The sequence below is a fragment of the Crocodylus porosus genome, unplaced genomic scaffold (genome assembly GCF_001723895.1).
Source record: "Crocodylus porosus isolate Cpor-Errol unplaced genomic scaffold, CroPor_comp1, whole genome shotgun sequence".
Classification (NCBI taxonomy): Eukaryota; Metazoa; Chordata; order Crocodylia; family Crocodylidae; genus Crocodylus; species Crocodylus porosus.
In genome coordinates, this window is record NW_017728931.1 from 91,089,090 (window position 1) to 91,108,698 (window position 19,609).

The 19,609-nt window shown below is 39.8% G+C and overlaps 1 protein-coding gene across 5 annotated transcripts in view; it reads right to left on the reverse strand.

The window, feature by feature from the left end:
- The window catches only part of PPHLN1 (periphilin 1), a 118,424-nt gene that overhangs the window by 63,446 nt on the left and 35,369 nt on the right, over positions 1 to 19,609 (reverse strand). For 3 of the 5 annotated variants that reach the window (XM_019543364.1, XM_019543366.1, XM_019543362.1), the window contains one exon: positions 2,762 to 3,018. In XM_019543364.1, coding sequence (XP_019398909.1) covers positions 2,762 to 3,018 — 257 coding nt within the window. The remainder of the gene's footprint in view (positions 1 to 2,761; positions 3,019 to 19,609) is intronic. The other 2 variants (XM_019543367.1, XM_019543363.1) reach the window with 1 other exon arrangement.

Genomic DNA, 19,609 nt, shown 5'->3' on the forward strand with positions numbered 1-19,609 from the left:
TAAAAAAAAAAAAAAAAAAAAAGTAATAGAATGTTAAAGTTTTGCACTACATACATATTCATTGGCCTTGTAAAACTGTAAATGAAGATTCTGTAGCCCGTTAATGAAAAATATTTTCTCACCCTCTGATGACAATAATCTAGTGATATTCCTTTAATTTATCAAAAATAAAATAACCTGCTTGATGAACCAATGGATGGCAGAATTTTGTAAGTATAATATACTTAAGAAGGCATATTTTCTCTCATTTCCAGCTTTTCATTAGAAGACTATATTGTTTTGAGTTGGTAGGCCAATATAATTTTATACTGCTGTAACAAAACTGAGTAACAAGTGAAACAAGGAATTCTACAGCTTTTCAATCTAACACTTTCTCTGATCACTGATCGCAGAACCTAAAAGAAAACTTCAGAAGGACAAGCTTAGCAGGCATGGGATACAGCCACATGGAATCCAAATGACAGGAGAGATCCTTTGTAGTATTAAGATTTTATTCTGAATGTTGAAGTCAGCAAAGGTACAACAGTACAAATAGAAGTTACTATTGTAACCACAAGTCCAAGAGTAGCTTTTCCATGTCTGACCATCTGTATGCCTGCTGGGTGTTGGGGTGCCAGAAGAAGCAATAGGATAGAACTTATTACTTTGTGGTAGTCCGGGGTCAGCAGCAAAGCCATACATGCACAGACTCAGGCCTATCTCCCCAAGGAAGCTAACTACAATAGTTAGTGTGCTTGGTCATTCTTTATATGCTCTGGAGGAAGGAGAAGTTAGTGTATTAACTCTTCCTCCATGTCAGGGCCCCTCACAAGCTGTGTCTCCTGGTTACTACAGATATAAGCAGCAGGTCCTGGTCTTTCATTCAAAGGAATGGAAGGAACAACGTTTTGGGGAGTACCATTTATAAAACCAATTACAAAATTTAGTAGCATAGATTTTCCAGATCATAAACTGTGATGCTAGTAGACAGCAAGTATCCAAGAAAAACAATGGAATTGGAACTTGTTTGGCAGGAATAAAGAACTATATGCAGATGTCATGATTATGTATACATATGTGGGTGAACCATATATCCTGGCTCACATAACCAAGTTTCTGTGGAACAGCTTTTTGCTTCCCACAATGCTCCCATAACAGGGTAAGCCTCATATAGCTACTGCTGTTTGGCCATTTTGTTTTGGGTATTTACCTGAGCCCTCAACAGGATCTGGTCCTTTATCTTTCTTTTTAAAGTATTAACAGGACATGATCTTTCATCATATTTCTCCAAAGCAAGGTTTTCCTATCAAATTATATTCGAACACTGTTCTGAACAACAGTATTTAAACCCTGTTCACTCATCAAGTAACCCATTTTAAAATTCAATTACCAAAATAAGCATATTTACAAATAACATTTTTCAAGACACAAGCCATTTTAAATAGAGTAATCGAGTGTAAACTAGTGTAGGGCGTTATATCCAGGTTTAAGCGTGGATATCTCACTATGGCTAATAGTTTCTGCACTACAGAACTACATACCAGGCTAATTTGTTACTTCTATTTTAATGAGACAACACTATGGTATACAATTTGATTGTATATTAATGAACATTACAAAAGGATGCAGCATTTTTGTATAAATTGGAAAAGTACGTCTCAAAATATGCAGCATTTTTCTGTAATTTCTATTTAGCCTGACAGCATTAGACATCATTACAAGTGGCTATTCCAAAATACTGACAAAGTTCAAATAAATCTGCCTAAACTTATAGAATGCTCTGGGGTTTTCCTACAAATTTTATAGCCTCCTTCAGAAATGGTCTGTATTTCAGTGGTGGATGAAGTAATTCCTTAGTTAATTAAATTCCTTGGGATTAGCATCCCAAAACACCTAAAATAAAGATCAGGTAATAAGAATCTGGATGAGGTAATCAGGAGAAGAAACAAAAAGCAGACAAAAGAGTTTGTGCAGTTTCATTAGAAAGTATTTGTGGAAAGATGTCTGTATACACCCACATAATTTATAGAAACAATGGAAGCAATAAAGTTTGAAAGAAAACATGGATTCTACTCTATTGAGATTTGCAAGCTTACTATTTACGGAGCTTTAGAACATTTTAAACAGATAAGGAACACCTCTCTGACCTTTGAAAATCAGGCCATAAATTGGATGATCTAGCTTTAGATGGAAGATTTTGCATTGCTTTGAGGGAAGCAAGATTTGAAGACTCAAAATGTGATGAAATGTAAAGAACAATTAAAGGACAAACATTACACTAACAAAGTTCTAAGAAATAATCTCACTGTTTTAAAATTTAAAAAATAACATACTTTGTATATGGTTCACCCCTATTTTTTCCTCTTTTCTTCCTGGTCACAAGGAGAAACAAGGAGAAATCTTCAACAAGTACTGCTGATGGCAAAGTTGCTTGTATTGGGATCCAATAAAATACCATCAGGAAGAAGCAACAGAAGCACTTGATGCTAATGGAAAATATGCTGTACATGGAAAAGCCATGAAAGCTGAGATGCCTACAACCAGCCTAGTATTGTTAGTGAAAAAACAAACACTTGTGCAGTCCCACAAGAGACATTAGCAAATATACATAAGGGAAGCACAAGAATGCTGTGCAACACAATGGCAAAGCAGCAGCAACATATTGTTGCAATAAAAATTCTAGTGTCCTCATTCTAGAAGGAAAAAATATAAAGAGAAAGATCCTATATAAAGGAATCAATTTCACCTCACTAATCAGTTTTCATCATTAATCCAGCATTACCTTGCTGAGAAGAAATATTTCTTTTATGTAAAGATGACATACTTCTGCTATGCTGGGACTGGTGGAAAGGATAGACTTTGCTTCTTTCAGGGGAGTAGCTCCTACTGCTGACACTGGACCCAGATCTGCTGTGTGGAGAATCTCTTCGGTTCACAGGCGATTCCCTGAAGAAAGGAGAGTCCCTCTTATGTGGGGATCTCTCTCTTATATAATGAGAAGCATAGAAGCTTTTTCTTCTGAAGCCATCCCTGATGTCCCTTTGAAAGTAACAGAAACATAAAATTAATAACTTTTCTTTATTCTTCTTACAGACACTAAAGAAATTTAGAAGTTCATAAATAGGTTAAAAAGGCAACTTATCATGCCTCCATTAAGAAGAAAAAAGGGAACTTTTAAATTAATAGGCAATTTAGGCAAAATAAACAAAAAAGATATCCAAGTAGTAGAATATCATATTTTCTCACATACAATATAGCCCCAAATAAAACACTCCTTGTTTTTGGAAAGCAGAATATAGAAAAAAAAGATTTTCCCAGAGCTGCAGCCGACTGTGTGATAGAGCATACAGGAAGTGGGGCATCCCAAGAAACAGTCTTGGTTCAAGCAGCAAAAGCTTCCTGCCAAACCAGGAACAACATATTTCCATGAGGACCTGCTTTTTGGCTGGGGACAGACATTACATATAAACCAATTTAAGTGATCAGAAACTAGTTTAAACCTGTAACAGAACAGATGTTCAGTGCACACAAACCAGTTTGAAAATGGCTGAAACCAGATAGAAATAAACTTTGTTGAATGTAGTATCAGACTTAACTGATTTGGCTCAAACCAGTTTATGCAATTTCTGCCCCAGACTCCTTCCTGGTTTAAGATGAACCAGACACCCCCAGCATCCCAGATGCTTTGCTGCCCTGGACAGGGCTCTGCACCACAGCAGAGCTGGCCCCACCTCTCTGCTCCCTGACTGGAGCTCCAGCAAAGATTTGCAGGGTCTGCCTGGCTTCTCCCTGCCCCATCATGCAGGGATCCTTCCCCCCTCTCTCCCACAGCATGGACCATAGCCAGCATGTGGTATGCTAGCTAATGCTGAGAGGTGTCTGTGTAAGGCAGATAGAACAAAGGCAGACAGGACAGTGTCCACTTAGGGCTTTTTGAAGATAATCGACAGATAGCTGGTAATGTCCCTCCATTCCTTCCTTGGAAAAAGTTGTTTAAGAAGAGCTTGAACTAATGAGAGAGGCTTTTGTTTTGCTAATGGCCTGATAAATGCTGTGTAACTCCCTACCGTGTAAGCAAAGGCTGTGTAACTTCCCTGCTACCTCCAAACCTAGTCAGAGGAGCACTGAGGAGTGCTGACCCCTCCCTAATCCTGCTGGGGCCTGGCCACACCCCCCCACACCGCAGCTCAGTACTTTAGAAGGGAAGGGAGCACTGTTCTAGCACCCCCCAGTTTCTAGCCTGAGCCAGTGCAGGCATGTGCCTGCATTACTTCAGTCCAGAAGGGATGTCTGTACAGTTACAAACTGGTTCAGCCTAGCCAAGTTAGACTAATCTGCAAAGATTGAATCAATTCAGACTCAGGCTTTTTGAATGTCTGTCCCTAGCCTGTCATATAAGCTATGACCCCAGACTCTTGCAAAGGCAGTAGTAAGACTATTAGTTCTTTACTGTATGTAGTTCTTTATACAAGTTCCTGTAAATAAAGTGTTGTTTTCATCTCACAACTCTCATCATATCACTAACAGCAGCTTACTTGCTGCTTCAAGCACAAGCTATAGCGCTCAGCCAATATCCAGTGTTTTAAAAGGGTTAACCACAGGGCTCTGTCCCTTCAGCTTGCTAAGCCAGAGATGAGACAGCCACCTTGGCAGCTGCACAGCAATCACAGGGATAGCCTTCCCACTTAATAAACACACCCCAATTTAGAAGGGGATGATTTAGGGGGAAAGGGTGCATATTATATATGGGAACATATGTGAGAACATACAGTATTTTCAAATATACTGCAGTCATATGGTCATTTCACATTTTATTTTTTTTCTTCAAATTCACTTCCATTCATGCTGGCCCTCATTATGGATACTATCCAAGTTTAATTAAATATAAACAAACTAAAATAGGACTCAATACAGTACATAAAACACAGTTCACAGTCTTTCACTGATGTAACCTCAATACCCAAAGCCATTTGTCTCAAGTATTCTGATAACTGTAATCTCTTGCTGTGTTAAATCTCATTTTGGACTTTGAGCCTATATCCATTAATGTCAATGGCAAAACTTAACGCTAGATTTTCACCTAGTATAAAATACTTTTCCTGATTTCAGTGCCACATGCTGGTTCATAACATCTAATGATATAGTCCTTTATATGTAAGATGCCTAGAATGTCTGTCATATTAAATGGTCTCTAAGTGGCATTGACATATACAGCATTTATTAAAATAATTTTGTTTTCAACTGTAATGATTACAAGATTACTATAAACTAAACTTTCCACTAGGCAGGCTTTGGATATATTCTGGGTTATAAACAAAACACAGTGATTACATCCAAGTTCTGTTAAAGCATATGTGAGCCCAAAAACCAGGCACAAATTCAGTCTGAAAGTTAACGACTACCACCACTAAATATAGATCAGAAACATCCTAACATCATAGGTTAGGATTTGCAGTGAAGATATGTGAACAGCTTCCTTTTATCAGTATTACAGAGCCAGAGGATAACAGAAAAAAACAGCATTTGAGGGAGCTATAGCTTATTTTATCACTTTTATCCTTCCTTGTTTTAGGTCAATATTAAATATGTGACATGCAAAGATCAGTGCAGAAGCTATGCTCTGATTTACCACAGTATAGCAACAGATAATTTACACTGCTGTAGGAAAAAGAGCCTCTTCCTGTACAGGTAGTGGGCAATAAGTATTTAATTAAAGAATTCTCTACTTGGAGGAGTGGGGGAAGGGGCGTTCTGTACTTTTGCCATCACAATGAGGTTAGTGCACTAGAGCTAAACCCATTATACAGATATGATTTACACTAGTTTGGCTCCCAAGTGCAAACTTTTTACACATTGACAACAAATCTAGTGGTTTATACTGATTTAAGAACACGAAAAATATCCTCATTAGACAAATCCTCAAATTTACTGTGTATAACAGACTGAAAAACGACATCTGTAGTAACATCCATTGTTATTTCTGATAGTTTAATTTAAAAAATAACAGCCTGAGAAAGCAGGAGATCTAATTAAATATACAATGTGAATGTGTGCGGATATGTATTAAAAATGAGAAGTTATGTAAGTGATTTTAACAGATATTCTATTTAACAAACTGTCAGTGTTTCCAGATACAGTCCCATATGAAGTTTCATATTTTCTAAGCTTTAAAAGTGCATTATTTATCTGGATGGTCTTTAAAGGATGTTTGAATACACTGCTAAAATAGGGGCTAAGTTTATATTATCATGCTTATAAGAAAAAGAATTAGAAAGCTGCTTCTCAGGCATACTCAGAGATTTAAATGGTTATTCTGGGCAGTTGAAAATTTCAATAGTGTATAAAAACAGACAGCTTTTGATTTTTTTAAATAAATAAAGTGCAAGCTTTCAGGCAGACTTGTATACCACATTACTGCCCAAAGCAAATTTTTATGGGCAAGTTATTAAACCCCTTTAAACAGAGAAGTTTATTTGGAAATGTTAGAGCCCCAACTACTGCATTCCTATAGCATGTGCCCTGACATTCATGGAAACATTTAAAAAAATACATTCTAAGCAAACTTTTTAAGGGGAAGAAATAACTTTTAATGCAATATTTTAATAACATTTATTAACATATTTTATCTCCATGTAACCTAGTCTACATACACAGATAATCCTGGAGACAGATCACTTATGAAATTTTAACACTGAACAAAATAATTTTCCTCTTATTTGATATTAATTAAGAGTAGCTGTAGGAACAGCTTAGCCCTGAATGCTACTTCATTTATCCATTATTGCCAGCATAACTAGAGGCAAAATTTCAACACAGAACAAATAAAGTTGACTTCTGCACTCCTAGAAGGACGGTTGGCAGCCATCAGGGGACCTCTTCAAATGCCAGTGGTGCAGAACTTCTTCCAATCTTCATCTATCCATCCCATGCTGTTGCCACCCCTTTTCCCAAACCTCAGATAAAACTAATGCAGGTTTTGAATTTTCCAATCACACACCATCCCACATCTCCATTACATGAGCTAAAGTAACTTTTATTTGCTCTGTGGGCTAAGCCCAGGAGAACATTGCCCATACTATGCCAAGTTAACAAGTAGGGACTAGTGATCACAAATCTAGCACAGTGGCTGCTTACAGACATAAACCCCCCCCAGAAAATGGTGCTTTACTTTAAATTTGGCATGCCGATGAGTTGAGCCCACAGCATGTCCAGAAGAGGCATCACGTTAGTAGGACCCAGCTTGTCCAACATCTGTATAGATCAGGTGCATTAGCGGGGGTTTTTGGCCCTTTTATCTAACAGCTACTTGAATCAGCAACAGTTACAAGTACCATAAAGCCCTGCTGAAGAGTCTGATCAACACAGACGCTGCAGAGCCGGGTCAAATTAACACGCTGCCTCTTCTGGTAAAGCATGGCTTTTAGTTTTTCATGTCTATCAGCAGCCTGTATGACTGGCTTCGAGAGGGATGGAGGATTAAAGCTATGGTTCATATAGAACACAAGAGCATTCTCGCACCGTAAAACAGAGCAGTTGAGTACATTTAGGTCATGTCTTTGTGCTGTACTGAGAACCACATCCCTTTAAGTCATGCCTCCTCTGCATGCCCCAAACCCAGGGCATCAGATAAACATCTGCTATGAGCAGTCTGAAAGTGTATTTATACCTGAAAACTTGCAAAAAAGAATTTTTCCAACTATCTTAGTTCGTCTAATAAAATATGTCAGATTTACCCAAAGAACCTTGTCTGCCTACGTGCTTAGATCAACACAGCTACAACCCATACCCCTGTAGATTAGATTCCAAACTCTGCCTGGAGTGTACTTGGGCAACTTCCCAATTAACTTATTTCCTGTTCTCTTAGGCACAAGTTATAACATTCACATTAATGTAAGCAGACAAGGTATGATATTTTAATTCAGTTTCCTAATTTCCAGCCTACTTTCTGTCTCACTTCCTTCTAGACTCCTGATTACTTTGATGGAAAAGTATCTCTGTCATCAACAAAACATTGCGTGAATTTGCAGTGCTGACACATGAAATGCAAAAGATCAACACTATACCTTCCAAGTTAAGTTTCCCCAAAACATTTTCCATTTTAAAACACCCAAAAATGTATTAAATAATCAACAACACTCCTTCCTGTAATTTAGAACATGAAGGGGAGGGTGTTGGATATAAATTGGTCCCTCTCCTACAGCTCAGTAAATCTCCCTTTAAACAACATGTGCAGACTAATATGTATATTGCAGTAAATCACCAGCTACAGTTTACTTATCATAATCCTTTCTTTTTCCTAAGATCCCAATCAACTCCATCTTGATTTATCTCTCACTAAACAATGCAATGAATTATACCATTGAAGGGATAAATAAAATGCACCTGGTGTTTTTAGCCTTCATTTGAACTCAGAACACACTGAGTTCAAATGACAGGCTTCTCATGAAAACTGCCCTTCAGTGCTTTATGGATGACAACCACTTATAGCAAGGGTGTCAAAGATATGCACCCCATCACTTGGGCCTGGGTACTGCCCCAGAGTCTCTAGTTGACCCATGCACTACCTGCACACTGACTTGGCCCTGTCCAGGCCCCAGGACACGAGCTGCATGCGGCACCTGCATGGTTCAGTCCAGGACCCCCTCTCCCCTCCTGCATAAGCTGGACCCAGAACCTGTAGCACCTGCTCCAAGACATGTGTTACTGGTATTCAGAGCATGTAGCACCTAGTCCAGGACACATACTAAACAGTGCCTACTCTGGCTGGTCCAGGGCAAGCACTGCATGCAGCATGGGTCCCAGAATAAGCTGCTGCAGGCACCAGATAAGGTACAGTCCCAGATTGGCCACAGGTGCTAGTTCCAGTATGTGGGCAGGGTTGGTCTGTGGGTCTGTTCTGGCCTACATGTCTGGCTCCATTCCCATGGGACCAGATGAATTTGACACCCCTATAATTTGAACTCAGACACTAAATATTTGCTGGAAAAGAAGATAACCTAATAGTACTAGGCAGAAGGCAGGGCAAGACAACACCTTCTAGACTTAACTCATTCAGAGAGATATGAGCTTTCACAAGTTACAATCTACTTCATCAGATACTATGATTCATCTGATCATAGATAAATGTGCCACCCTGCCCTACTTCCGATTAACACAGATTTCTCTCTAATAGGTCTACTTAGTTTAATCTTATGAATGGCTTTAGATTTGTTTTCCTAATTTACATAAAGAAGATTAGGAACAACTATTTTATTGTGGGTCAGAAGTCTGATAAGTTCTAAAATACATATGGTAATCTAGCTGAGCAGGGAGGCATCATCTAGCACACCCTAGCTTTTGGCCTGAGCCACTGCAGGCATGTGGTTGTATTTCCAGAATCAAAAGTGAATGTTCATTTGCTTATTGGGTCAATCTAAGCAGTTAGGCTAACCTGCAATGATTGAATTGATTCAGGCTCAGGCTTTTTGACAATCTGTACCTAGCCAAAAGGCATTAAACTGGGGCCTAAATACATTCTAATTAGAGGTCATATCACATGTTCAATCCTCTCATCCTTGTAATTTTTCAACTTCAAGTTTACACATGAAAGTAAAATTTTTCATGTCAGAACTCCAGAGAGCCTACAGATCAGTCTCTTCTGAACCTATTGCAGAATGCAAGAGAGAAACTGTCCACTTCTTAGACCTACTTCAGACAATTCACAAAGGCCAAAATACTAGGAAGAAGATAAAGAAAGCTACCCTGTGATATAGCTTTAGGTTATTTTCCATTTTTAGTGCTGTGAAGAGGGAAGCACTGTGCATAAAGAAATCTGGCATTTAGTCATATGAATTCAAACAAGAACAGGTGCAGAGAAGGGTTATTAGGATCATTAAGGGAATGAGAGGAGATTAAGAGGGTTGGCTTGTTTAGCTTAGCAGAATGAAGGTTGAGAAGGGACATGATCGCTCTTTATAAATACATTCAGGAAGTGAGCATCAGGAAAGGAGAAGAGCTATTTAAGTAAAAGGAAAATATTGGTACAGGATCAAATGGATGCAAACTAGTTACAAATAATATTGACTGGAAATAAAAAGAGGGTTTCAAGCCATTTGAGGAGTGAGGTTCTGGAATGGTTGGCCAAACAATTCAGGAGCAAATAGCCAAGGAACCTGAATTGCTTTAACATGGAGCTTGATAAATTTATGGAAAAGACATGATAGGGGTATGGCTGGAGAAGTAATGATAATAACATGATATGCACCATCATGTATTTGGTATCCCCAAGAGGGGGCTGAAAACAAAACAGATGTCTCTCTAGCTTGCTTGTTTAATAATACTTTGCTTCTTGGCTCCTGCGGTTCAGCTGCTGTGGCCAGAACAAACCCCTACACCTCCTTTGAATACACTATTTAGCATTGGGATTCTGTTATCTACTACTGAAGCACTGGTCATTAGCCACATCTGCAGACAGGAGATTAGCCTGAGTGTTCTATTCCTCATAACAATACAGAGAAACCTTATATGTGGCAGGCCAGTAGGTCTTGTTCATACACTCTTAGTCATACCAACTGCCAGATATGGCATTGGAAAACTATCTGCCCTTAGGTGAGATCAGTAGGATCTCTTTTTTCCTTCCTCTGAACACTGGAACATGGGTACTTTGTCAGTGTGGTGTGCAATGAGAGGCCAGTGTTGATATTATTGTTGACCTTTTTTGATAAAAAGTTGCCTGCAAATGCAGAGAACCAGAATTCATGGCCTGAGAGGTTCCTTCTAGTCCTATGTTTCAATCAAGAATAGTAGGCAGGTAGTAGAATACCATAAGTTACACAGAAATGCCTCTCACAAGTTTTTTAAAGGCATATTTTGGTTTAAAAATCTATTGAATCAATGTAGGAAGCAAGAGATGGGGAAGTAAGGCAGTATCCCTCAACAACTGTGTACCTGGTACTGCCAAGTTTCCACACAAAACTAAGTGAGCTTCATATTGGCTGCCTGAAAAGACAGTGCACAATAGAAATGACAGACCTTTCATTTCACTTTCAGTGCTTGTCAGCTTATTATAACTCAATTAATCTTTAGTCAAAACACATATTATCTAAATATATACACTAACAAAATGAAAGAAAGGAAAGTCTTTAGTATTAGCCAACATATGCAATGTTTACAGGCATACATTTATTAACCTAACCATTTCCAATTTTTCCAAAGCTCTCTCTAAAAGGCTTTAAACAACACCAAACTAAACCATATAGGATTTGTTAAAAAGCATTTCAAAGGTAAGTCATATATTGCTACTTGTACTTAATAAAATGTGCTGAGATTTAACCAACTCACCTGCAGCCAAACATTTTAATTTCTGTACTTTCCCAGTTTAATTAGATTTTCAGCATCATTAAAGCATACATGATTTTCTTCTTTTTAGGAAGTATTTAAAAAAAAAAAATTCTTCTTAGAAAGGTGTTAAGATAGTTTACCTAGCTAGCATAGATAGGGCCTACCTGTAAAACAAAAATTTACATATGCCAAAGTACAAATGTAAGATCATAGTTCTTAAAGTGATTAATATCTGCACAAAGGACATATACTAATAAAGAACTGTCTGTTGTGAATCAGGTATGCAAATTCATAGGCAACCCCAACTCTCTCTGGCTAACTATAGCAAATGGCAGTTTCTTCGAAGCCTAAACACACACAGCTACCATTGTACTTCAGCAGCCCTATTAATGAAATCCTGACCCTTACCTGGGAAATACTTGTGCTAATTTAGCTAAAAGTTATACAAAAGAAATAAGAGGAAAATCTAAAAAACTTCATTTTGGCTTGCTAGGTTATCAAACTAACACCATTTCTAGTGTGACCAGAGAGGCAAGTTTGGCTTCACCATTTTACTTCTAAATGAAAAAAAAATAGCATTTAAAATTTACCAGTGGAACCTAAAGTTTTGCCTTTATTTATTTTAAACACGATAAGCTCTTTTTCCCATTCCGACTCTCACCTCCCAGACATATCCACAGATTGTGGGCATTTTTACATGTGCCTTAGAATGAGGTGCTGGGCACTTCAATTAGCAAGCCATACTAATTAAAAACACCTGTGCATCACATGCATCAGCATCCCTGAAAGGACAAAATGGCAGCACAACACTTTAAACTGAAGCTCATCAAATAAGTTTCTCTCAAAGCACCCCGCCACCATTTTTTAGCGCAGGGAGATCCAGGAATTCTGATACACATGGTGCGGAAAGCTGCTGGAGCGCATCAATTTCCGTGCTCCAGAAGACTCGATTAATCAATTAATTGAGTCTACCACAATGCGCTGAATCTCTAGCGTGTCAGATCAGGCTCCCCGCATGTATAGGAGCCCAGTATGACTAACGCTTGGTCTGGAACGTTTATGATTGAGCTATGCATCTTAGAAAAGTTTGTAACACCTGGCTGATGCTTAACTACAAAAATGTTAATGGCACAGCTGTACATTAGAGCTTCAATGCTCACTCATATTTAAACAACAGCATATTTATCTGCTCCTGGCTGCCTGTCAAAGATGACAGGAGCCAGGGGAAGTAGGACCTCTGGGAAGCTGGCAGAACTCAAGAGCAAGGCCCATCAGGTTGTGTTCCCCCAGCCCCCTTCTACTCCCCCAACCGGAAGTCTCTGCCTGCTCCACCTGCATGCCTGCTTTAGCACCACATGGCCCCAGGCTGCACAGCACAATATACAAGAGTAAGATTTCATTTTAAGCTATTCTGCAATCACCTCTATGTACACCACACAAACACATGTAAATCAGGACAAAAATATTTTTTTGAAATCAAATTAATGAATGTTGTAGATGTTTGATTTTTAGAATATAATTTGGTATTTTTCTGGTTCTGAGATGACAAAAACCTTTGCTGAAAGGAGTGTTTCCAGGGGCAAGGGGAGGGACGCCTGGTGGCAAAGTCCAGAGGTTAGGGGGTGGGACTTCCGGTCCCAAGATGGAGAACAGGGGGCAGGGCACCTGTTAAGGGGCGGGACTATCCATGTGGCCCTCAACAGCTTGCCAAAACTCAGTAGGCGGCCCTCCGCCCAAAATAATAGCCCGCCCCTGATTCGGTTCCGCTTACAAGAGTTGGTCTTCCATGGCTTCCTGCAGGAATACTGAGCTGCTACTTTTCAGGCCATCCACCACTATATTCGACCAAGAGCTAAGAAACTGGGCCCAAATGGGCTTACTTTCTTAAGTCTCCTTTAAATGAGACTTTTATTTCTACAGTATTATATTCTACAGTTACATTTTTGAAGCATACTATCCTGTTACCCACTGAAGCAGAAGCCCTAAAGCAAATAAAGAATAGTGGAAAGCTTGAGGTTATACATTATGTATACATAATCCAAGGTCTCCACCATACTGACAGAAGTATTTCAACAAAGAGATGAATAAATTATGAAACATTCAACAAAATAATTTATTTAATGCATCAAATTGGTGATACTGACATAAAATTTGCATGAGTTCTATGTTAGTTACAGTAAATGTGTTAAAATCAAATTTACAGTTAAGGGAACATATGTAGCAATAAACCAATTTCTTTCACAAAATTGCCAATATTTTTAAACATAAAAGGTAAGGGTTTTTTTGGCATGTAAATGTAAGATTTGGGAAAACAGTTGTTGGAGAAGAAAATAAAACATGGCTACACAACCATGAGTTTGGCCTACAAGCTACAGCTTATTAAAACTTGAGGCCATGTTGGATCAAAATCAAGTTTTTCAGATCTGTTACAACAGTTAAAAAATGCTGTTAGAAATTAACACAAACTTCCCATCTGCAAAAGTATCAAAATATTTCAATAAAATTAAGATTTTCAGAACTGCCCATAAAAGTAAAGTCTGTAATGATTCTATATCAGAAAAATCGAAATTATGATAAATAACTTTCTAATCTAAAAAGCCTTTGAAGGATTTTTCATCCAGATAAAAATGTTTAAGAGTTGCCCCCAATAAAATGAAAACAACAGAAGCAAGTGACGAGTCATTTAAATACAGAAGGCTTTAAATACACTCTCCAACACCAACAGATAAAACTTGTGGGGTAAGCACATAATCAGGAAAGAACCATGAAAAAAAAAGATGCTGGGGTGGTATTTTGGCTTCTATTACCTTAAAAAATGATGAAGCATAAATAATCCAAAATTCAATTCCCTGATTATCCTAAGCAATAGTGCTTTGTAAAGATATGGAAAGCAGATTTACAGATGTCTGCAATGGAAACATCCCTAAGGCAGTGTGATGGCAGCCTTGTCTTCAATAAAGGTGTGTCAAGGCCTTCAACTTTCAGGCCAACCAAATCATACCAATGTGAAATGAAATGGGATATCTAGTTCAACATACTCTTGTTGATAACAAAACTGCCTAATGGACTGACATCACCAGAAACTAAATATGTAAATGGACTCACCTAAGAATATTAGGGCATTTCAAAGAGAATGCCAAAGACTTAGATTAAGTAAGGGCCTCAGCAGGACAGTATACTAAAGTCCTGTAAACTAATCCTTTCCCACTCTCTCTGGTATCAGTCCTTTACGGTTAAGATTACTAAAAAGTTCTAAGCTAAAACAAAGCACACGGTAGTGTTCCTATACCCAAAGCTGAAAGAGTCAGATATACCTGTGAACTTCTGAGTTCCAAAAATCTACCATGTAAGGTAGATTTAAGATGTGGACCAACACAGCCTAAGACTTTGGCGGGGGTGGGGTATAGGGCAGAGAGAGTTTGATCGCACATAATATTTGGATAAGCACTTTCCCAATTGTCAAAAAAACTTACAGGATCAGAGTCCTAAGGCTTAGTGTTGTTTTACATTTTTATCATATTAGAAGACACTAAATCAAGAAAATAAATCAAAAGCCAAAGTAAATTCACTTAGCTAGCTATTCCTAATAAAATACATCTCCTTCACTGAAGAAATAACATCATATTCTTCAGATACATAAAGGTTCTTCAGATTTTGGATTTTAAACTTCGTTGCAGAACAATGAGAAAGTTGGTTTTTTTTAACCTCCCTGCCTGCCATCTGACACCTCCAGAGAAGGAATTCTACCTGATCAACACATCAAAAAGCTACTTAACACAGCTCACAAAGACATTTTCATAGAGCCAGAGCCTTCCATCTTCAGCTCCCTCTGTGCAAAAATGAAGTTTATTTTCTACCTATGGGGACTTCTTACCATCTATACTTTTCCCAGAGTCTGACAAAGGGACTTTGATTCCAAAAGCTTACAGAAAAGGATAATTTTCTCTTCATTTTCTAGTTGGTATAATAAAAGGTATCATTTTGGAACCAAATGTTCTAGTTTTTTGTTTGTATTCTTCAAATAAGCACTTTTATATAGACATGTATTGCAGTGATATTATATTAATAAGAAACTAACACTTAAACAATACTTATGGTATAAATGATAGAATTTTTACATTTTCATTTGACCAAGGATGCTTTTTTAATGGAAAAAACAAAAACTAATTTTCAAATGTATGAACAAATTTGTTCACTTTATTTAAAAGACAATTTCCTGATGCATATGATTGGAAATATACTTATCAAATCTGTCAAATGCAAAAACATTTTTGTTGGGCAAAGTGCTTATAGGTGATATTTTTTTTTAAAAGAAAGAGGCTCTTGTGCAGTGCCCCTTAAGACCTGCCAAAACTGCAACAGAACACAGAAGACTTGTGTACATTTTTAAAACCATTCCGTAAGTCCCTCTGGCTAAGTCTCTCCTCTATAAGCAAAACAAAAATCAGTTTACACTGCAAAGAAATCCAAAGGTAAAGCCTAAAGACCCTCTAAAACATTATGTGCCATTTTAAACTTAAATAAAAATAGCAAGTATGTTCTAAAATAATTGATTTACACTAAAAAAAAAAATTTTAAATTCTGGATGCAAAATGCTGACTGAAAAATATAACATTAATTTCTTGTTAAATTTTAAAGAGGCTGAAATAAGCTTTCAATCTTCTGTGTACCAGTTTTGCCCCATGATTCTATTTAAAGTCAGTGGAAGCTCTCAGCAAAATCCTGACAATTTATTTAGAAATGCATACCCTTTAGCTAAAGTGCTTGTATTTGCACAGATAAAATGCATTTGCACAGATAAAAATGACTGTCATGGACTATAAAATGTCTGTGTGGCAATGGTCCACATGTGATCCTGGATATTCAAATTACTTCGAGACTCCCAGCTTCACTGCCACCTGGAAAGCTGTGCATATCTCAGCACAGGGTTCCATTTAATATACTGTCCTCTGTCAAAGAACAACTCCAACTGGGGAAAGTGATGGTGGGCACCTCCTACAGGCCTCCAAACCAAAAGGAGGTAGATGAAGCCTTCTCTAAACAACTGACAGAAGCTTACAAATTGCAAGACTTGATCTGCATAGGGGACTTCTATTATTAGGACATCCGCTGGAAGGAAACACAGAACTGCACAAGCAGTCCAAAAAATTCCTGGGGAGTTGGATATAACATTTTGATTCAGACGGTAGAGAGGCCAAAGAGAGGGGAAGCTTTTCTTGACTTTCTTCCTTAGTCAAGGAAGAAGGGAGAAGCTCTTTTTGACTTTCTTGTTGACTTACTGCTCACAGCAAGCACTGGCTGAGAAAAGAAAGGTGGAAGGTAATTTTGGTGACGATGACCACAAAATGAAAGGGTCCAGACTTCTAAGGGGAAGAAGGAAGGACAGCAGCAGAATAAGGACACTGGACTTCATAAAAGCAAATTTTAACAAACTCATAGATCTGGTGGGCAGGATCTTTGGGAGGCAAGTGTAAGGAAGAACTGACTGTACTTTAAGGAGGCCTTTTAAGGATGCAGGAGCAAGCTATACTGATGAGCCAGAATAAGCTATACTGATGCTGCATGCCTGTGGAACAGGAGATCAGGCTGGCTAGATTTTCCATGTGCTGAAATTCAAATAGGAATCTTATAAAAAGTGGAAACTTGCACACAACAACAGGGAGGAGTAAAAGAGTATTACGCATGCACACAGAGTTAAAATTAGGAAGGCCAGGGCACAATTTGAGATGCAGTTGTAAAAAGGGATTCTATAGGTACATCAAAAGTAAGAGGAAGACAAGAGATTCTATAGGTCCCTTACAGCACGTGGAAAGCAATCTTGTCATAGACAGTGCAGAGAAGGCTGATGTATGTAAAGCCTTTTTTACTTGTTTGTACAAATGGGGGCAGCTACCAGGTGACAACTGCAGTACACAGCAAAGACAGGGACAGAGACAAAGAGCCTAGACACAAACAGACCAGGTTAGGGATTACTTAACAAAGCTAGGTGTTTTCAAGTTGGTAGGGCCAGAAGGAATGCACCTGAGGGTACTGAAGGAATTGACTGAGGTCATTTTGGAGCCATTGGCTATCCTTTTTGAGAACTTGTGCAGGTCAGGTGAGGTCCTGGATGGCTGAAAAGGGCAAATACAATGCCTATCTTTAAGAAGGGGAAGGAGGAGGATTTGGGGAACTAGAGGCCAGCCAGCCTGAACTCCATACTCAGACAGATCATGGAGCAAGTACTCCAGGAATCTATTGTGAAGGACCTAGAGGAGAAAACGATCAGGAACAGTCAGCATGGATCTACCAAGAGCAAGTCATGCCTGACCAACCTGATTTCCGTCTATGATAAAGTGACAGGTGCTGTGGATGAGGGGAGAGCAGTGGATGCAATATACCTTGACTTTAGCAAGGTTTTGTCAAGGGAGACGGTGTCATTCTCAAGCTAAGGAAATCTTCTTCAGCAATCTCTCGCAGTAGAGGATGACTGTCTTCCATGATTGTCTTATCTGTGTGTTCAGAGATGGTTGATGAGGCCTACCTGGGACTGACAGAATCTACTGCAGTAGCTAAGGAAATACAGGCTAGACGAAAGTACAGTTAGGTGGATACGTAAAATATTGGATCATTGCACTCAGCAAGCAATTATCAATGGCTAACTGGGAAGAGGTATCGAGTGGGACCCCAGGATCTGTCCCAGGACTAGTATTGTTCAACATCCCCATTTATAATTTGGATGATGGGATCAAGTGTACATTTAGCAAATTTACAGGTGATACCAAGTTGGTTAGAATTGCACACGCTATGGAAGGCAGGGCTGGGATTCAGAATGACTCGGACAGACTGAAGTAATGGTCCAAATAAATGAGATTCAACGAGGACAAGTGCAAAGTCCTGTGCTTGGGACAGAATAACTGAATGCACGATACAGACTATGGAGTGATTGGCTAGGCTGAAGTACTGGAAAGAAGCACTTGGGGATTACAGTGGACCAGGGGCTGAATATTAGGCAACGGAAGTCGGGGGCTAATAGGGCTTAGCCCCCCCCAAATGTGGGGCACTGGTAGGGCCACAAGGCAGCCCAGCCCCAGGCTTCTGGAGGCTGAAGCAGGGATGGGGAGGGAGTGGGTCTAGGGCTGGGGCTGGTGCTGCACAGCCAGTGGGGCGCAGGACTGAGCCATGAGCACTCTGTCCAGGGGCTGTGGTTCCTGCTGCTATGCGCACCCCAGGAGGCATGGGAGGGTGTGTGCCCTGGATCTGCACGGGACATTATGGAAGGGGTGGGGAGGGAGTGGGTCTGTGGCAGGCACTGCACAGCTGGCAAGGAGCGGGACTGAGCCACCAGCAGCTCTTCCAGGGGTTGCAGCTCCTGCTGTTACACTCACTCCAAGAGGCCTGAAGGGCATGTGCCCCAGATCTGCATTGGGCAGGGTAGACTGCCACTCACTGAGGGCTAGGGCGGAACTGAGCTCTTCCCAGCTTGGGAGGCAGGGGGAGCTGGGCCAGGCTGTGGACACGGTGCAGGGTGGTGGCACTGAGAGCATGGGGGACTACAGCCTCCCGATTCTTTGTAGCCCCCACTACCACTACTGCCACCACCCAGCCCAGCTCCCCCCTGCCAGAAAGAACCTGGAACTGCCCCAGCCTGCAGCTGCAGCCCGCCCTTCCCTGTGCAGACCCAGGGGCACATGCCCCCACAAGCCTCCCAGGATGCGTGCAGTGGCGGGAGCTGCCACCCCCTCCCCACATCAGGTGCCCCCCCAGATGAAATGCTAGTGGCTCCGTCCAGTGCCCTGTCCTGGCTGTGCAGGGCAGGGACTCAATCTCCCAGGCCCTTTCCCACACATAGTTACTTGCCGGGGGTGAGGGAGGGGGAATGTGCATGTGCACATGTGCTCAAGCCCTCCCCCCCAATTTTTTTTTCTCCCTTCACCTATGATTTTGGGTCATCTGTAAATTTAGCCACCTCACTACTCACCCCCTTTTCCAGGTCATATATGAATATGTTAAACAGCACTGGTCCCAACACAGATCGCTGGCAGACCCTACTGCTTACTTCTTTTCATCCCGAAAACTGATCATTTATACTCATTCTTTGCTTTCTATCTTTAAAACAAATCCTAATCCAGAAGTGGATATTCCCTGTAATCCCATGACTACCCAATTTAATTAAGAGCCTCTCACGGGGGGCTTGTCAAAGGCTTTTTGGATGTCTAGATATACTGCCAACTGGATCATCCTGATCCAGCTGCTTACTAACACTCTCAATGCAGGTTGGTGAGGCATGATTTCTCTTTGATGCCACACTGATTCCTTCCAAGCTAGTCAT